We start from the raw sequence: 14,966 nt of genomic DNA on the forward strand, positions 1-14,966 counted from the left end.
ACTGTATATATAGAATATAAATGTCACACTGACCTGTATATATAGAATATAAATGTCACACTATACTGTATATATAGAGTATAAATGTCACACTATACTGTATATATAGAATATAAATGTCACACTATACTGTATATATAGAGTATAAATGTCACACTATACTGTATATATAGAATATAAATGGCACACTATACTGTATATATAGAATATAAATGTCACACTATACTGTATATATAGAATATAAATGTCACACTATACTGTATATATAGAGAATGAATGTCACACTATACTGTATATATAGAATATAAATGTCACACTGACCTGTATATATAGAATATAAATGTCACACTATACTGTATATATAGAATATAAATGTCACACTATACTGTATATATAGAATATAAATGTCACACTATACTGTATATATAGAATATAAATGTCACACTATACTGTATATATAGAATATAAATGTCACACTATACTGTATATATAGAATATAAATGGCACACTATACTGTATATATAGAGTATAAATGTCACACTATACTGTATATATAGAATATAAATGTCACACTATACTGTATATATAGAATATAAATGGCACACTATACTGTATATATAGAGTATAAATGTCACACTATACTGTATATATAGAATATAAATGGCACACTATACTGTATATATAGAATATAAATGGCACACTATACTGTATATATAGAATATAAATGTCACACTATACTGTATATATAGAATATAAATGGCACACTATACTGTATATATAGAGAATGAATGTCACACTGAGCATGTGCAGTGCCACTGACACTCCTAACAAGATCCAAGATAGGGAGCTGCTGTGGACAATTTTAAAGGTCTGGATCATCGCTGTTTATAGGGCTGGCACAGGGAATTTGGAATATAATATACAGCATTTCCAGCCAAATTAATTTCTAGGCTTTTGTTCTTCTTTAATTAAATGATATATAACACATATTTATGCATGTTGGGTACATTTAGAAAGGAAATAAGAAATGCACTTACCTAAATGAAAGCTTACAGTTATGAATTTGACATTGGATTTTGTGGCATGAAATACAATTTTGCACCACCACCACCAGCCTATCTTAAACTTTAACTCCCAGCTGTACACAGGAGCTGCTCCTATGCATTAAAAAATAAGAAAACAACCACTTACTATCCCTATAGTTGCTCTTGCCACACCCCTCTATATGCAGACTGTGGGGTCTGCAGGTCCAGACTGAGAGTCAAAATAGGCCCTGGGATTTCAAGTACACAGAGGCCCAAACAGCCCCCACCAGCCCAATAAATAGTGAGTGTCTATGGCATCTTACAGCAGCCCCTCTGGCATTTGCCTGAACCCACAGATTGCCAGTCTGGGCCTGGAGATTGGGGAAGATTGTAGGCAAAACCCAAAACATTCCAATTTTAGATTTAACAATGCAATGAAACACAGGCATAGATGCGGTTTTGTAAAAATGTATTTATATACATGGAGATATAAAAAAAATGCAATAATCACATTTACAAATATGCAAAGTTTCAGTAAAAACAACTTTAAAACTCAGCTTGAAATAGTCCATATAAATATACAGCATTCTATGTACAGACACAGGTTTGGTGGGGCTTTAGGGGGCTGCAGGGAGTATTGGGGGCAAGGAGCAGAATGCTAGGAATTGAGTGCTGTGGGGCAGGGAGGGAAATATACAGGAGTGGATACCAAATCTGCCTCTCCAAGAAGTCGTCACAAACGAAATGAATAATAGTCTTTATCCTTTTCCAAAAAAGATGGGAACCCTACTGGCATTGGACTGGCAGCCCTCTGTGTTGGCTTGTAGGCAAGGGCTAGCACTGAGCAGCTCTACTCTACTCCAGAAGGGGCAGCATTGTTTCTATACACACCTGGCTGCAAAGGTGAATGGTTCTACAACCAGTTCTTGTATTAGGCTTCTGCCTCACATTAACCAACGCATGCAGGAACACAGGCTTTGATACATACATGCCACACTTGATGGCAGAACTGTGGCAATAGGGGATATGCCAAAATGTGTATGTGCATCTCAACCTGTGGCTGCTAACAGCGGGGCATTTGCACCATGAAAGTGTGCTATATATATACCATGAAAGTGTGCTTTGTCATTCCTCAGCCACATGAGTATGGCTTCCCCACCAGTAAGCGGCCTGTATTGCTCCACCGTTCCAATAGGGCAAACCTGTATAACTCTCCTGCCTCGCCAGGATCAAGGTCCTTCTAGGGCTGATTTTTAGAACACACAGCATTTTTTATTAGTGGCCTGGGGTCCTGATACCGTCCGTGGCTCATCTCCTCAGGGCCTATAGATTCTTTTAGTTAAATGTCAAGCGGCGGTCTGGTATTCATAAACTTATGGTGAAGTCACTGTTTAACTTGATTTTAAACTTGGAATAAATCTCAATTTAACAGTCTCCCCTCCAAATGGATGATTTATTTATAGCCATTAAATTAATAAGGCACTTATGCACAACATAAAATGACTAAAGACACAGAAGTCATGCCCCCCCCACCATATCTCCATATAATTGTTAGGAAGGAAAATGGACTCTTCTCAACCAATCATGAACACCAGAGAAGAACTGAAGAGGGACCCTGTATCCCTTACCCAGGAATCTTCAACTCGTGGCTCCCCAGCTGTTGGGAAGAATAATTCTCAGCACCCCCAGCGGGACAGAGACAGCTGGGAGCTGCTAAATGATGGTGGGAGCAACACGTCAAAACAGCTGGAGGTCCAGGGCTGTCTGTCATCTCTGCACAAGACTTTATGAAAATAACCATCAATAAAATCTGTCACAGAAGCTGCATGTAATGTCCCCGACAGGATGTGAGGAGTGCAAAGGAACGGCACAACCTGCCCCAGAGAAAGATAAGGAAATGGAGTCAACTTTGATATCCAAATCCCAGCTTGTAGTAGGCAATGGGTTCAATTCTCCCACAGAGGGCCCTGGATACCTTGAATGTTCTTGATTCAGTTCTAGGGGTCAGGCCCCCCAGCGTAGCTTGCTCAGTTAGAGCTCATCTGCTCTGCTAGGGGCTTGCAGGGGCCCCCACTGGATTCGGGAGGCTCAGAGCAATCGATTGCACCACAGAGAATCACAGCACCGCTAACAGTCATGTGACTGACGCACAGGGCTGATCACTGCACATCACGACACATTAGGGGTTATTTATGAGCAAAGTACAATACTGTCTCTCTGGCTTTCAGAATTGCAATAGTCCAAACTCTGTTTCGGAGCACAGAGACCCGCAGCTGCCCCAAAGAATATAGCACTGACCGCATTAGTCAGGTCTCATTCATGAGAGGCTGGAGGTGGGAGGCACATGGGTGCCATTGAGTATTGCTCTGAGAATGTTACATGCAATCTCCTCTCTAAAGAGTTCCCTAGTGATTCTCTGCTCACTGGCGCTCTCATGCAATAGGGAGTTACTACCCTAATGCAGACAAAATAGCAGGAAACCAGTGCAACCCGACTGCAAACATACCCCATGGCACCCATTAATAGCACAAAGAAATGCTTATGGCACAATTCTGCCTCCAGCCTCAAAGCAGCTATTCTGCCTATAAGTGGCTCTTAGCCTTCCATTAGCAAAGTGCAAGTGGTTTCTGTGGTTATAACTTTCCTGTTGTGCCTTACTGGAACATATTTAATTGGCCCCAGTGCTGCCGGTTAGGAGGCTAAGTGCTCTCCACCTTGAGGGTGAGAAAATGGCATCTGGCTTACCTCTCTGCTCCCCGGAACCTTATGGAAACAACAGGTACACCAATATTTCCTTTTTGTTGCCAGCGCAATGCACTGTGAGGGCAAGTTTACAGAGACATTACTTCTAATGTCATTATAGAGACATGTGGGAGATACCACTTTATCTGACTTCAACTGTAAAGCACAGTGTAGTCATCACACAATAAAAGGAAGGATACACCCCAACTACTCTCACAAGAGCAATATATATGGTGTCTAAGCTCACTACCTTCCTCCACACCCACCCACCCTCCCCTGCTGTGTTTGGGATATATGCCTTCCGCTGCCCCCTTTTCATGCCTGTTAAGCCAGCAACTACTCCGCAGATAAGGGGGCAGCTGTAGGGATATGTCCCAAACACAATACCAATGCATTTAAACTAAACAGTCTCAAAAGTGCATTTCAACACTAACGGGCCAAGTGCCATTGCCGTTCTCCTGCCTATACACTATGTACAAAGATACAAACTACTTACAAGTCACAACGCGTACTGACCAGGACTCTATAGTCCAGTTCCTGTACTAGAATATACAAATGGAAACTTCTCAGAAGTTTATAATTGAGTACATTACGCTCACGCTAGGGTTTAGTAAGTTAGAGGCACTCAAACACAGGGAAGAACAAATCTACTGTACAAAGTCAGCGATGGCGGCCTGTATGTACACAGATATGTGGCAGCGCGTATGTTTCTACATCACTGGGGAGACGGAACACTGCGCACAGGGTCGATAAGGTGTACTGGGACAACTAGAACATTTTTTCCTGTATATGTGTCTTCAGTTCTATACAAGCCTCACTATATGTGGCCTCATCAAGCATATGCGCTGGGAGGAAACCATTCTGCAACGTGTCCTTCTCTTCCAGAAAACCTTTATGGTTCGTTGAAATTGGAATTGCTGGTACAAGTGAGTGGAGCAATCAGACGGGCTACAGAAGAAAAGAAAGAGCTCTGTTAATAAACATGATCTTCTTGTATCTATAGGGACTAATAACCCCCATTAGACATTCAACTCTATGCAAAAGCATGGGGGATGCATAGTGGGGTTAAAGGGGGTAGTTGACTTTTAAATTTATATCTTGTAGATTGTAAGCTCTTTTGGGCAGGGCTCTCTTCACCTCTTGTATTGGTTATTGATTGCTTTATATGTTACTCTGTATGTCCAATGTATGAAACCCACTTATTGTACAGCGCTGCGGAATATGTTGGCGCTTTATAAATAAATGTTAATAATAATAATAATATTTACCATGATGCAGAGACAGTGTAATCCCCACTGGGGCGGTCGTGCGCTTTTCAGTTACCGGGGGGGGGGAATGGTAATAAGCATTCAAAGCATTCACTGTATGACACGTATGACTCACTGACATGGTGTTATGCATGTTGGCGAGTCATACGCATCAGCGCTATACACATTGGCACAGCATATCTTCCAAGCACCACTTTGTAAGCAGGGATCAGAGGCGGCCCATTGTAACACAGCCCACGGCCCGGCCCTGGTCCGCAGCCCGGTGGTTGGGGGGCCCTGGTCAGCTTGGCCCAGAACTAGTTGTGAATAATAATATAGTCCTGTGGATTATGCTGGCACTATACAAATAAACAATAAATATAAGAATTATATTACCTAACTAACTAATTTACTTGAACAAATACATTTTCCCTGAGTGAATGATCACCCTGACTCTTTACAAAAGGGTTAACTTTAATTTAGAGTTTAAAAAAAAAAATAAAAAAAATAGCAATTTTGGGTTCTGGCTAGAGAACAAACAGCCGGGGAGAGACAGAACTGGGATTGTTGCGCATGTTGATAAGGGCAGGCAGCGCTGCTCACACAGTCACATTACAAGGGATGAAGTGAAGTCACCTGTTTATCATCTTCTGTGTCAGAGTCGTCCTCTTCATCTGCCTGCGTTCCATCAGCAGCCTGACAGGCAGCCAGCTCTAATAAGCCAAGATGTTTGGGAGATTGCATGCTCGCAGGCGGCTCTTGGCCGTGGGGCTCATGTGCGTGTATAGCGCTCACATCTTCATTCCCTGCATTCACAGAGGTTTTGTCTCCTTCTGGAGGCTCCGCATACGGCTCACAGGCACAGGGGCTATCTCTGGCAGCAGGGCTCTGCATCAGGGGCCAAGTCTCTGCAAGATCTCTGCAGGAGGAGTGTGGGGCAGGGCCAAAATATGTTGGAATCATTTCTGCTAGAGGGTCTTCATTGCTGGGGAACAAAGAGAGAACAGATGATTGCTAGGGATCAACTGCAGCAGATGTATCTGATACTGACACATAATCTAAGGGCTTAGATGGCCCGGAGGAGTTACATCGGCATATAAAGGAGCTCTGATACCATTAGAGTGAACAGTAAGGGAGACAGAATTCCAGCTATAAAACATACATTCAAGAATTGAGTAAATATAAGAATCGGGGTAGGATATCTACTGCAAAGAATAAGCAGTTCCCTTGGGTATCCTCTTTTCTTCCCCCTCTCATCTACTCATACTCCTAAACTGACCATACACAGTCAAACCAAGATTAGTTGGTTTGCTGAGGTTGCCAAAAGGGCAAATCTTTGCCAACCCAAGAATCAGTCTGATAAATGACCCTGCTGGCAGAAGATAACATCCGTGTGTAGAAGCTGCCCTCACCAAGAAGATTTTCCTCAAAGCCGGATAGATTTCTGACCGAGCCTTAATCCATAAGTTTGTGTGGGTTTTCTCTGGTTGCCCTGGTTTACACTTGCTAAAGGGTGTAGAAGCCAATAATGGCATAAAGCAGAAGAAGACTGCTCTGTTTGGCTCCTCTATCTTTATGTCACATTAGAACAGTGTGAAGGTGTTTGGACCACTGATCTCTGCAGTGAAGAGAGACCAGGAACTACAGATGGAGATTGCTGCCCTGGTTTTGCCCCTATCCTCCAAAAACATGCTGTTAGGGTAATTATTATCCAGCCAGTTGTGGGCCTGCCTGGCCCTGTCATATACATAGGTTGCCTCTAGACAACAGTATGGCCGAATAAACTAAAGAGATAGCCCCACGCCTGTTTTATAGGAAATATAACAACTTGAATAATGAATTTGGAAATGGACAAAGCAATGGGGTCTGCAGCCTGTTGGGATCTGGGAGAAAAAGTTACAAGATTGAGTTATTTAAAAAGCAACTTTACCCCACATTAAAGGGGTGGTTCACCTTTAAGTTAGTATTTAGTATATATTATTAGTTAGTATTATAGAATGGCCAATTCTAAACAACTTTTCAATTGGTTTCATTATTTATTGTTTTTGAATTGTGTTTTTTCTTTTTCTGACACCTTGTCGCAATTGTCTCCGAATATTAATTTCTACATCATACTAAAAGTTAACTCAAAGATGAACAACCCCATAAGCAAAACTTTGCTTAGCACATTGGTGAGGTCACCAAACAAGCAGACCTGGATTAGGCCGGCCACATTTGGGGGCAACAATCAAATAATCTATGGATAAGGACCACACCAGCTTACCGGCATGGTCCTCGTCTAAGGGGGATTTTAAACCTACACCACTGATAACTGTATGATTTTTGTCCAGATATTAGTTGGCCCGGCCTGTTGGTGGGCCCTATACAAGTGGAAACCAATCAAAATACATTGTATATGCTTCCATAAAAAGGTGGGTCTTTTGGGAGCATTTGAAAGTTTGGAAGGAAGAGGAGAGTCAGATCCAAAAACAGGCAGAAGCTCGAGAGAAGTCTATAGGGGAAATACAAATATATATTGACCAGTGCGACAAAATGCTTGTTCTCTACTGTCTGGAAACACCTTACCCCTCAAACAGGGTGCTGTGGGACTGGAACACACAGGCGTGCTCTACGCTGCGGGTTTCCTCACAACACAAGGATGGAATCAGGTGAACGGGGCCTGAAGAGAGAATGATAGAGACATATTTACATGCTGCTCTAGGCCGGAAATCCTACTAATGCTGTACAAGAGGTTCTGGTTCTAGAATACATGCATAGACACTGTTAGAGGTAAAAGGCCAAGGGGTCAGGACAGTCAAAGTCTTCTAAGGTCCAAGACTGCTAGTGTCTGATATCCTAGGGATGGCACAGTTTATATTCCGTGTACGGAAGCCTGAAATCCTAGCCTGACTCACTAAGGAGTGATTTACGAGGGCAAGATACTGCCTGCATTCACACACACACACACTGACGTTTATTAAAATATAGCCTCATAAATAGCACATTTGTGTCAGTACCCCTTTAACAATTATTCATCCTTTCCTGATTCATAGTTCAGTAGCCAATAAAAAGTTTGCCTTCAATATTTTAACTGTGCTAGCCCAGTAAACCGTAACTGCTGACTGGCTGAAATGGGCTGGAAACCCTAGCACTGTGAAAAACCTGGCCTATTCATTTTGTCAGTCCTGGAGGAAATGTTCCTTTCCTATACATAAGAACATACAGTGGATCCTGTCTTTCTTTCCCCTATATGTCCTTTCTTCCACCTTACATACCCCGCACTTGTGATGGACCCTGCTGACAGTGGCAACATGTGTTCATTGCGTGCTCCGTTACTCGTGGTCTGTCAAAACATGATAGTTCTGAACCAGTATACTGGACTTCCTGTGATCTCTTCGACCCTTTGGAGAAACAACAGAATACAGTTGGCTCTAGGCACTCAGACTCATGCAACCATAAAAAAAAGTTACCATTGAAGGATGAAGAAACACAATAAAAACATAGTATTAGCATCTCTTCAATGCCATAATAGGCAGTACTTACAGCTTGGTTTCTTCTCCATGAACTGCCTCTTGCAGTAGATAACAGAGAGGATGAGCAGAGCCAACAGAACAGTGGACAGTGCGCTACATATAACAGCGGCCAGGGCAGTGTCCCGGGGACTGGAAGCAGTGGAAGGGATCTTCACAAGGTTAACTTTGGCATTGCCTGTAAAGGAATCAAAAAGAAAGTTACAAATGATGTGAACTTGACGACATCTAAAGCTGGCCAGACACTGAAAGATCCGCTTTTTGGCATGGTCGTCAAATGAGAGAATCTCTCCCCAATATGCCCACATGGTAGGCATTATCGGATTGATCCCTCGGCCCAAGTGATCGGATCACATTGACGGGATACAGGCTGTTGGGAGGAGGACAATATGCAACCATGTGTATGAAAGGCCAGTGGCAGGTGAGTGAAGTCACCAATGAAATGCCTCCAAGCAACCGGTCATTATGGTCAATGTCAAATGAACTCTTCTGTTAGGGCTTGGCAGACTGAGGAGTAGCAGTCAAAACATAGGCTGTATCTAAGTGGGTGCTTGGAACTGTCAGCAGTTGGAGAACTGTAGCTTGGGGACCCAGTGCAATTGCCTGTTTGGGTACAAGGCCTTGTCTATATACCCAACTTACTAATCCACAAGTTTCCAACAACACTGATGTGAGTCACGGGATGACAGGAAAGGCAGACTGGAAAGGAAAATAAAGCAGTCCCATTTCGATAGCCGAATCTGATTACTATGGGTTTCACGTATCACATAATAAGACGGTCTACAGAAAGTCGTCTACAAATCAAATACATATTTTCTGCCGAAGCCAAAACCCAAAGAACTTATGGTCAGACCACAGCTTTCACAACATTCTCCAAAGGCTGACTATAAAAATACGTGGCAAACCGCTGCGATCGCCAAAAACTGGGCTCTGAAACTCTATACAAAGTAAGCAAATTCCTTATATTTCCCCTATAAAATGAGAAGCCTCTCTCGCTAATGGCACAAGCAGTAAGAAAATAATTTAAGATCACAACGAAGAACTCGAAGCCGTGACAGATGTCAGGAAAAAATGTAATAGCATAAATGAGCTTTGACAGGAGTATAAACCATGGCAGCCAGGCGTAATCATCTGAAAACCCAGTTTTCCAACTTTAAATATTTACCAAGTATTTCTCCCAGTTTTTCCACATTATATTGTATAAGTTGACCCATTATAATGTAGAATGAGTGCAATATTTATAGAGAACAGCTTTACTGTACTGAACATGCACCCAACTTAGTAGACCTGGGAGAAGGCACCAGGCCTGGACTTGGATTCAAAATAGGTCCTGGCATTTCAAGTACACAAAGGCCCAAACAGCCCCCCACCAGCCCAATAAATAGTGACTTTGTATGACAGGGGTCCCCAACCTTTCTTACTCGTGAGCTACAGTAAAATGTTAAAAGACTTGGAGAGGAAAACAAGTATCATAAAAGTTCATGGAGGTGCCAAATAAGGGCTGTGATTGGCTATTAGGCAGCCTTTATGCACCCTATCAGCTTATTTGGTAGTAAATCTTGTTTTTATTCAACCAAAACTTGCCAATTGGGCTGATCCAAACATTTCGTCTGTTAAAAAATCACCATGCAGACCCCTTGGGAAAGGACTGTATATATGGTATGATAGGGTTTTTGCCAGATGGGAATTTACTACTTTCCTGATCAATGTGACAGAGAGCCCCAGCAGGCCATAATTTCTGTCTTACACACTATACAGCCCAACAGCACACAGTGGAGAGTCAATTGTAAATACACTACTATATGTATGGCCAGATGAACATCTGCAACTTGGGCCCTAAGTTAGGGATCCCAAACCTTTTTTACTTGTGAGCCACACTTCAGCATCAAAAAAGGTATTTGTGGATGCAAAATAAGGGCTGTGATTGGCTATATGGTAAACCCAAGTAGACTGCTAGCCTGTAGGAGGTTGTGCTTGGAGTAGAACTGTGTCTCTGTGCTTCCAAAACTTGCCTTCAAGCCAGATATTTTAAAATGGGCACCTACTTTGAGGTAACTGTGAACAACATCAAAGGGGGTGGTGAGCAACATGTTGCCCACAAGCCACTGGTTGGGGATCACTGACCTTAGGGTGAAGACACACTGGGCTAGTAGTAGCAGCTACTTTTTCAAGGCTACTAAACTTCAGAAAATACCCTGCCATAGACAATACTGAGAATTGCCTCTGCTAAAACACACGTAAAGACAATTATCAGTAAATGATCAGCATTGTCTTTTTTAGTAGCCACAACAAGAAGCCGCTACTAGTAGCTCCGTGTGTCTTCATCCTAAATGCTGTTAGCGCTATTACTCACAAGGTAATCATAGGAAGGGGGTGGTAAGATTTTAGTTCCCAGTAGCAATAAATCTGGATGAGGAACTGCCCAGGGCGATGCATTAGCATCCATTTCCGATGCCCAGGCAGTCTTGTGTAATCTAATAAAAAAGGTAAACTACGAATATGCCTTTTGTATACTCAACCATCTGAGGCGTGCTGCAGAATTAGGCGTTTAATCAGTAAACGATATACAATAGCAAAAAAACAAAAGATAAGGTGCTGTTGATCTTAGATTAGTCATTAATAATAGGGTCAAAAGAGGATCAATGGTATTGCAAGTTTATGGACTCTAGATAAGGGGTTTGTTTCAGCAAATATTTACTCAGGATAAAGCATTTTACATTCTCCCCAAATCATTGTTGAAAGCATGTAATGCAAATAGGTGTTAACCTACATTATTCCTATGTATTTCTAACTTTGGACTTTGCTATTTGAGCCACAATGGGATGGATGTGACATGGAACTCTCCAGCTGTTATGGAATAGAATTATAGTGTAGGGCAGGTTATTGATCAGCAACTTTCAGCTGGAGGAGCACTCCCGCCCTAGTAATCCAGTAACAGTTTATGGGACTATTATTGTCTGTGAGGAGATAATTCTGCAGCCACAATGTATTGCCTCCGCCAGTTCACATCTGTTTCTGCTATTTTTTTTTAAATCAAATCCTCATATATATTACAATTCTTAATTATATTACCTTAATTAGTGAACCACTTGGGCTGGTCTGATCATCTGGTCCTTCGGCAAACAACTGGCTGATATGGGGAGGCCATTCTAACCCACTGCTGTGATTGGTGACAGTTGACCAATGTGGCACTTGAGTATTGGAATGGTCTCCCCAAACATCGAAATAAACTCAGTTCTGATAATGATCACGGAGGGCAATGTTTTGGCATATATACATATCAATGGGTTGCCCAGTTGGTGAAGAGTGGCCTCGTAAACAGCCAGAATTCACATTTGATCATATGTTCCTGAAAGTTCTCATTCAAACAGGTCATGGTTTATCTGCAATAATTTGCCAAATCAACTGGCTTTCTTAAGTCAGAATCTCAATTCTGCTTTCTCAATTCTAATTGGATAAAGCCAGTGGAATGACTGGCGAGACGTCTTCAAGAAAAACACAGCAAGTCCAGCTGATTTGACTAATTACCAGATACACATTTGATCAGTTTCAAAGTCCAATTTTTACTTCACACATAATATTAAGATGTTTATACCATACTATGTCATTGTCAACCCCTGATTCTTGATTTCTAGATCTTAAACGTGGCCATACACGTTCAAATTTTAGTCTTCTTCCGAAGAAGTTTGGGATATCGGTCATATGTTTAAATGCGATGATCTGAAACTAACACGACCAATCGCCATGTACGAAAAGTATCGGGATGACAATTCGGAGCTCACACACGATCTAAAAAACGTATAAAACTAGGTATCATACAATTGTATCTGTACGAGTACGACTAGCTTTAACTTTCCCGACTGCTTGAATAAGTTCTATCAGATTTGTTCAACTCAAAGCCACTGCTCTGCTCAGCCACAGGTTTTTTTTTAGTAACCCAATTCAACATTTTAACATACAAAGTGGACTGCAAGGCTGCTTGTCAGTCAGTTGTCTGCTCCCCTTAAAAACTGAAGCTCAAATACATTAAAAAAAAGTCTGCAAATTTATTGCCCCATACAATTGCCTTCTATTCTCCACCTCCATAATCCCCCATAAAATACTCTTAACTCCATCTACGAGTGGGCGATATCGGGAGCATTTAGGCTAATTCAGTTGTTTGGCCCTGGGGCTAAACGATCGAATTAGAACGCTGGAATAGGCACAGTTGGTTCGGGGACCGCTTCAACGAGCTGATGCGGTCCTTGATCCGACTCATTTTTTTAACCTGCCCGATCGATACCTTCCCGATTTCAGGCCAGATATCGGTCGGACAGGCCCGTTGTTTGTGCCCCTACATGGGCCGATAAGCTGCCCTACAATCGGCCCGTGTATGGCCACCTTTACACAGTGCAGAAGTTTTAGGTCAGTGAAACACAAGATGTTTGTCCTGTGTCTGTTTTCTTCTTTGAAAACTGGAGACTCAAACCCAAGTAACTACTGTTCCCAGTACTATAAAAATGAGGATATTTGTTCCATAGTCGTAACTGGAGGTCTCAAAACACCCAAATTGGAGTCGTTACCATGTCTGCTTATATAATTATATATCCCGGCTGGACTGGAGACTTGTATTGCCCATCTGTGAATGGCAGCATTTCTTACTGAATTGGAGCCAACCACAGAAAATATCTTGCCATGTGACTAATAGCATTATTGCACAGAAATTGTGCCTACTATTCTGGTTGGTCAGTTCCCGCTGGCGTTCCACTGAATGCCCCTGATAGTTATATGCTGAAAGGATGCCCCTGATGGACAGTTATGCCATGAAAGGACAGGTTTGCCCAGACAAACACAGTTTCAGGCTGGTACAAATAACTTTAATCAAAGCGCTCATAAGAGTACAGTCCTAAGGCTTTCTGGCACCAAAAGCATTTTGATTCTCTAGTTGCAACGATGTCAGAGTCAATCTCCTTAATAGAGAATTTACTTGGCATTTATGGAAGATAAATAAGCCATAGCATCTTGGTTATGTCAAAGTCTAGCATAAAATAGACTTGTATCTTTGTCACAACATCTGTGCTCTGGCATAAAAACTGAACGGGCTTTTGTCTTTCAAATGTAAGTTTCTACCAGGATTAGTAGATGAAGCTGCCAACTGCATGCAAGAACAAAGATAGGAATCGGAAGGGCAAAGGCTCAAATTGCCATGTTCGGTCTCCAAAACAGTCTTCCCGTTCTCTGATCCCTGTAGCTGCTGTTGCGGATATAAAAAAAAAGCCATACACAAAACAAGAGGCTGATGAAGTGATGTATTCTAGTGGCGGAAAATGTTAAATACAAAAGTCTTTATTGGATAAAGATGGAGAGTTCTAGGTAAGCTAGTAAGGCTAAGACAGAAAAATTCCATTGGAGAAAATGTCAATACAATGTCTCATAGAAGCACTGACAACACTATTGTAATTAAGTTATAATAAAGTTATAAATAACAGATAGCTGATTGACCTGAGGCTCATGCTTTTATATGGTCATTAAACTCAAACACATAGCCTTATATTTTATTATATTTTTATTCAGCAGAAAGGGCCATTCATCATCCAAGTGTTTGGCTCCCCTGGTAGCTTGGCCCCTACAACCAAACTTGGAAGTGCACCAACATTTCTCTTTATGCAAAAAGTCTTGAACTGAAGCCCAAGACATGTCAATTTGCTTATATAAAACTGTATTTTATTTCACATAAAAAAACAGAATTAATGCACTGAAGCATATCAGTCTGCAATCACCATATTTCAGGGACCACATCCAATCATATTCTACTCTTACTGGAAAAGTTATATTTCTAAATTCATATCTCTTTCCTTTGAACCTACCTGCAAGCTGAGAATGTTTGGCAGGCACACTGTTTAGCTTGAAATTGCAGTTATGTTGGTTTTATTAAATAAAAACACACAGCTGAACAAGCCATATAGGTAATGAAACTCTTTAAATATCCGTACTTTCTAGAAAGAATGCGCCTATTGTTTTAGCATTGCAGAGACCAACAGTGTTCAAATGTAATGGGATTCCTTAGACATTGCAGAACTGGGAATGGTTCCACACCACCAAAAGGCTTGTGCTTTAGCTCCAAACAGATTCCTGGGACTTGCTAGGAAAGTGATAACCCCCTTTGTATTGCTGGTCAATGGGTTCTTATATATCAAACAAATGACCAGCCAATGACAGGCCAAGCAGTATTGTGTCAATGGCTTCAACAACCCATTGCACATACCATGTGTCAAATGGTATAACCCAATCAGTACTGCTTAAGGTGGCCACACATGTGGCGATTTTAGATCCTTTGTGCGACCATCGGTCGCATGAAAGATTGTACAATGCGCCACTAACGTTCAGGGCTGAAACGGCAGATATTGAGGTAGAAACAATAGGATTTCTACCTCCTTCTGCCGATTCAGCCCCGAAGACCCCGT

The 14,966-nt window shown here is 41.7% G+C and overlaps 1 protein-coding gene across 1 annotated transcript in view; it reads right to left on the reverse strand.

The window, feature by feature from the left end:
* Positions 1-1,477: 1,477 nt before the first annotated feature.
* Positions 1,478-14,966, reverse strand: part of tnfrsf19 (tumor necrosis factor receptor superfamily member 19) — a 52,642-nt gene continuing 39,153 nt past the window's right edge. The window contains exons 6-10 of the mRNA XM_004912063.4: positions 8,537-8,701; positions 8,269-8,394; positions 7,580-7,673; positions 5,651-5,999; positions 1,478-4,715 (exon numbers count right to left, since the gene is read on the reverse strand). Of these exons, the coding sequence (XP_004912120.2) occupies positions 4,707-4,715; positions 5,651-5,999; positions 7,580-7,673; positions 8,269-8,394; positions 8,537-8,701 (743 nt within the window). The 3' untranslated portion in view covers positions 1,478-4,706. The remainder of the gene's footprint in view (positions 4,716-5,650; positions 6,000-7,579; positions 7,674-8,268; positions 8,395-8,536; positions 8,702-14,966) is intronic.

This window comes from Xenopus tropicalis, chromosome 2 (genome assembly GCF_000004195.4).
Source record: "Xenopus tropicalis strain Nigerian chromosome 2, UCB_Xtro_10.0, whole genome shotgun sequence".
Lineage (NCBI taxonomy): Eukaryota > Metazoa > Chordata > Amphibia > Anura > Pipidae > Xenopus > Xenopus tropicalis.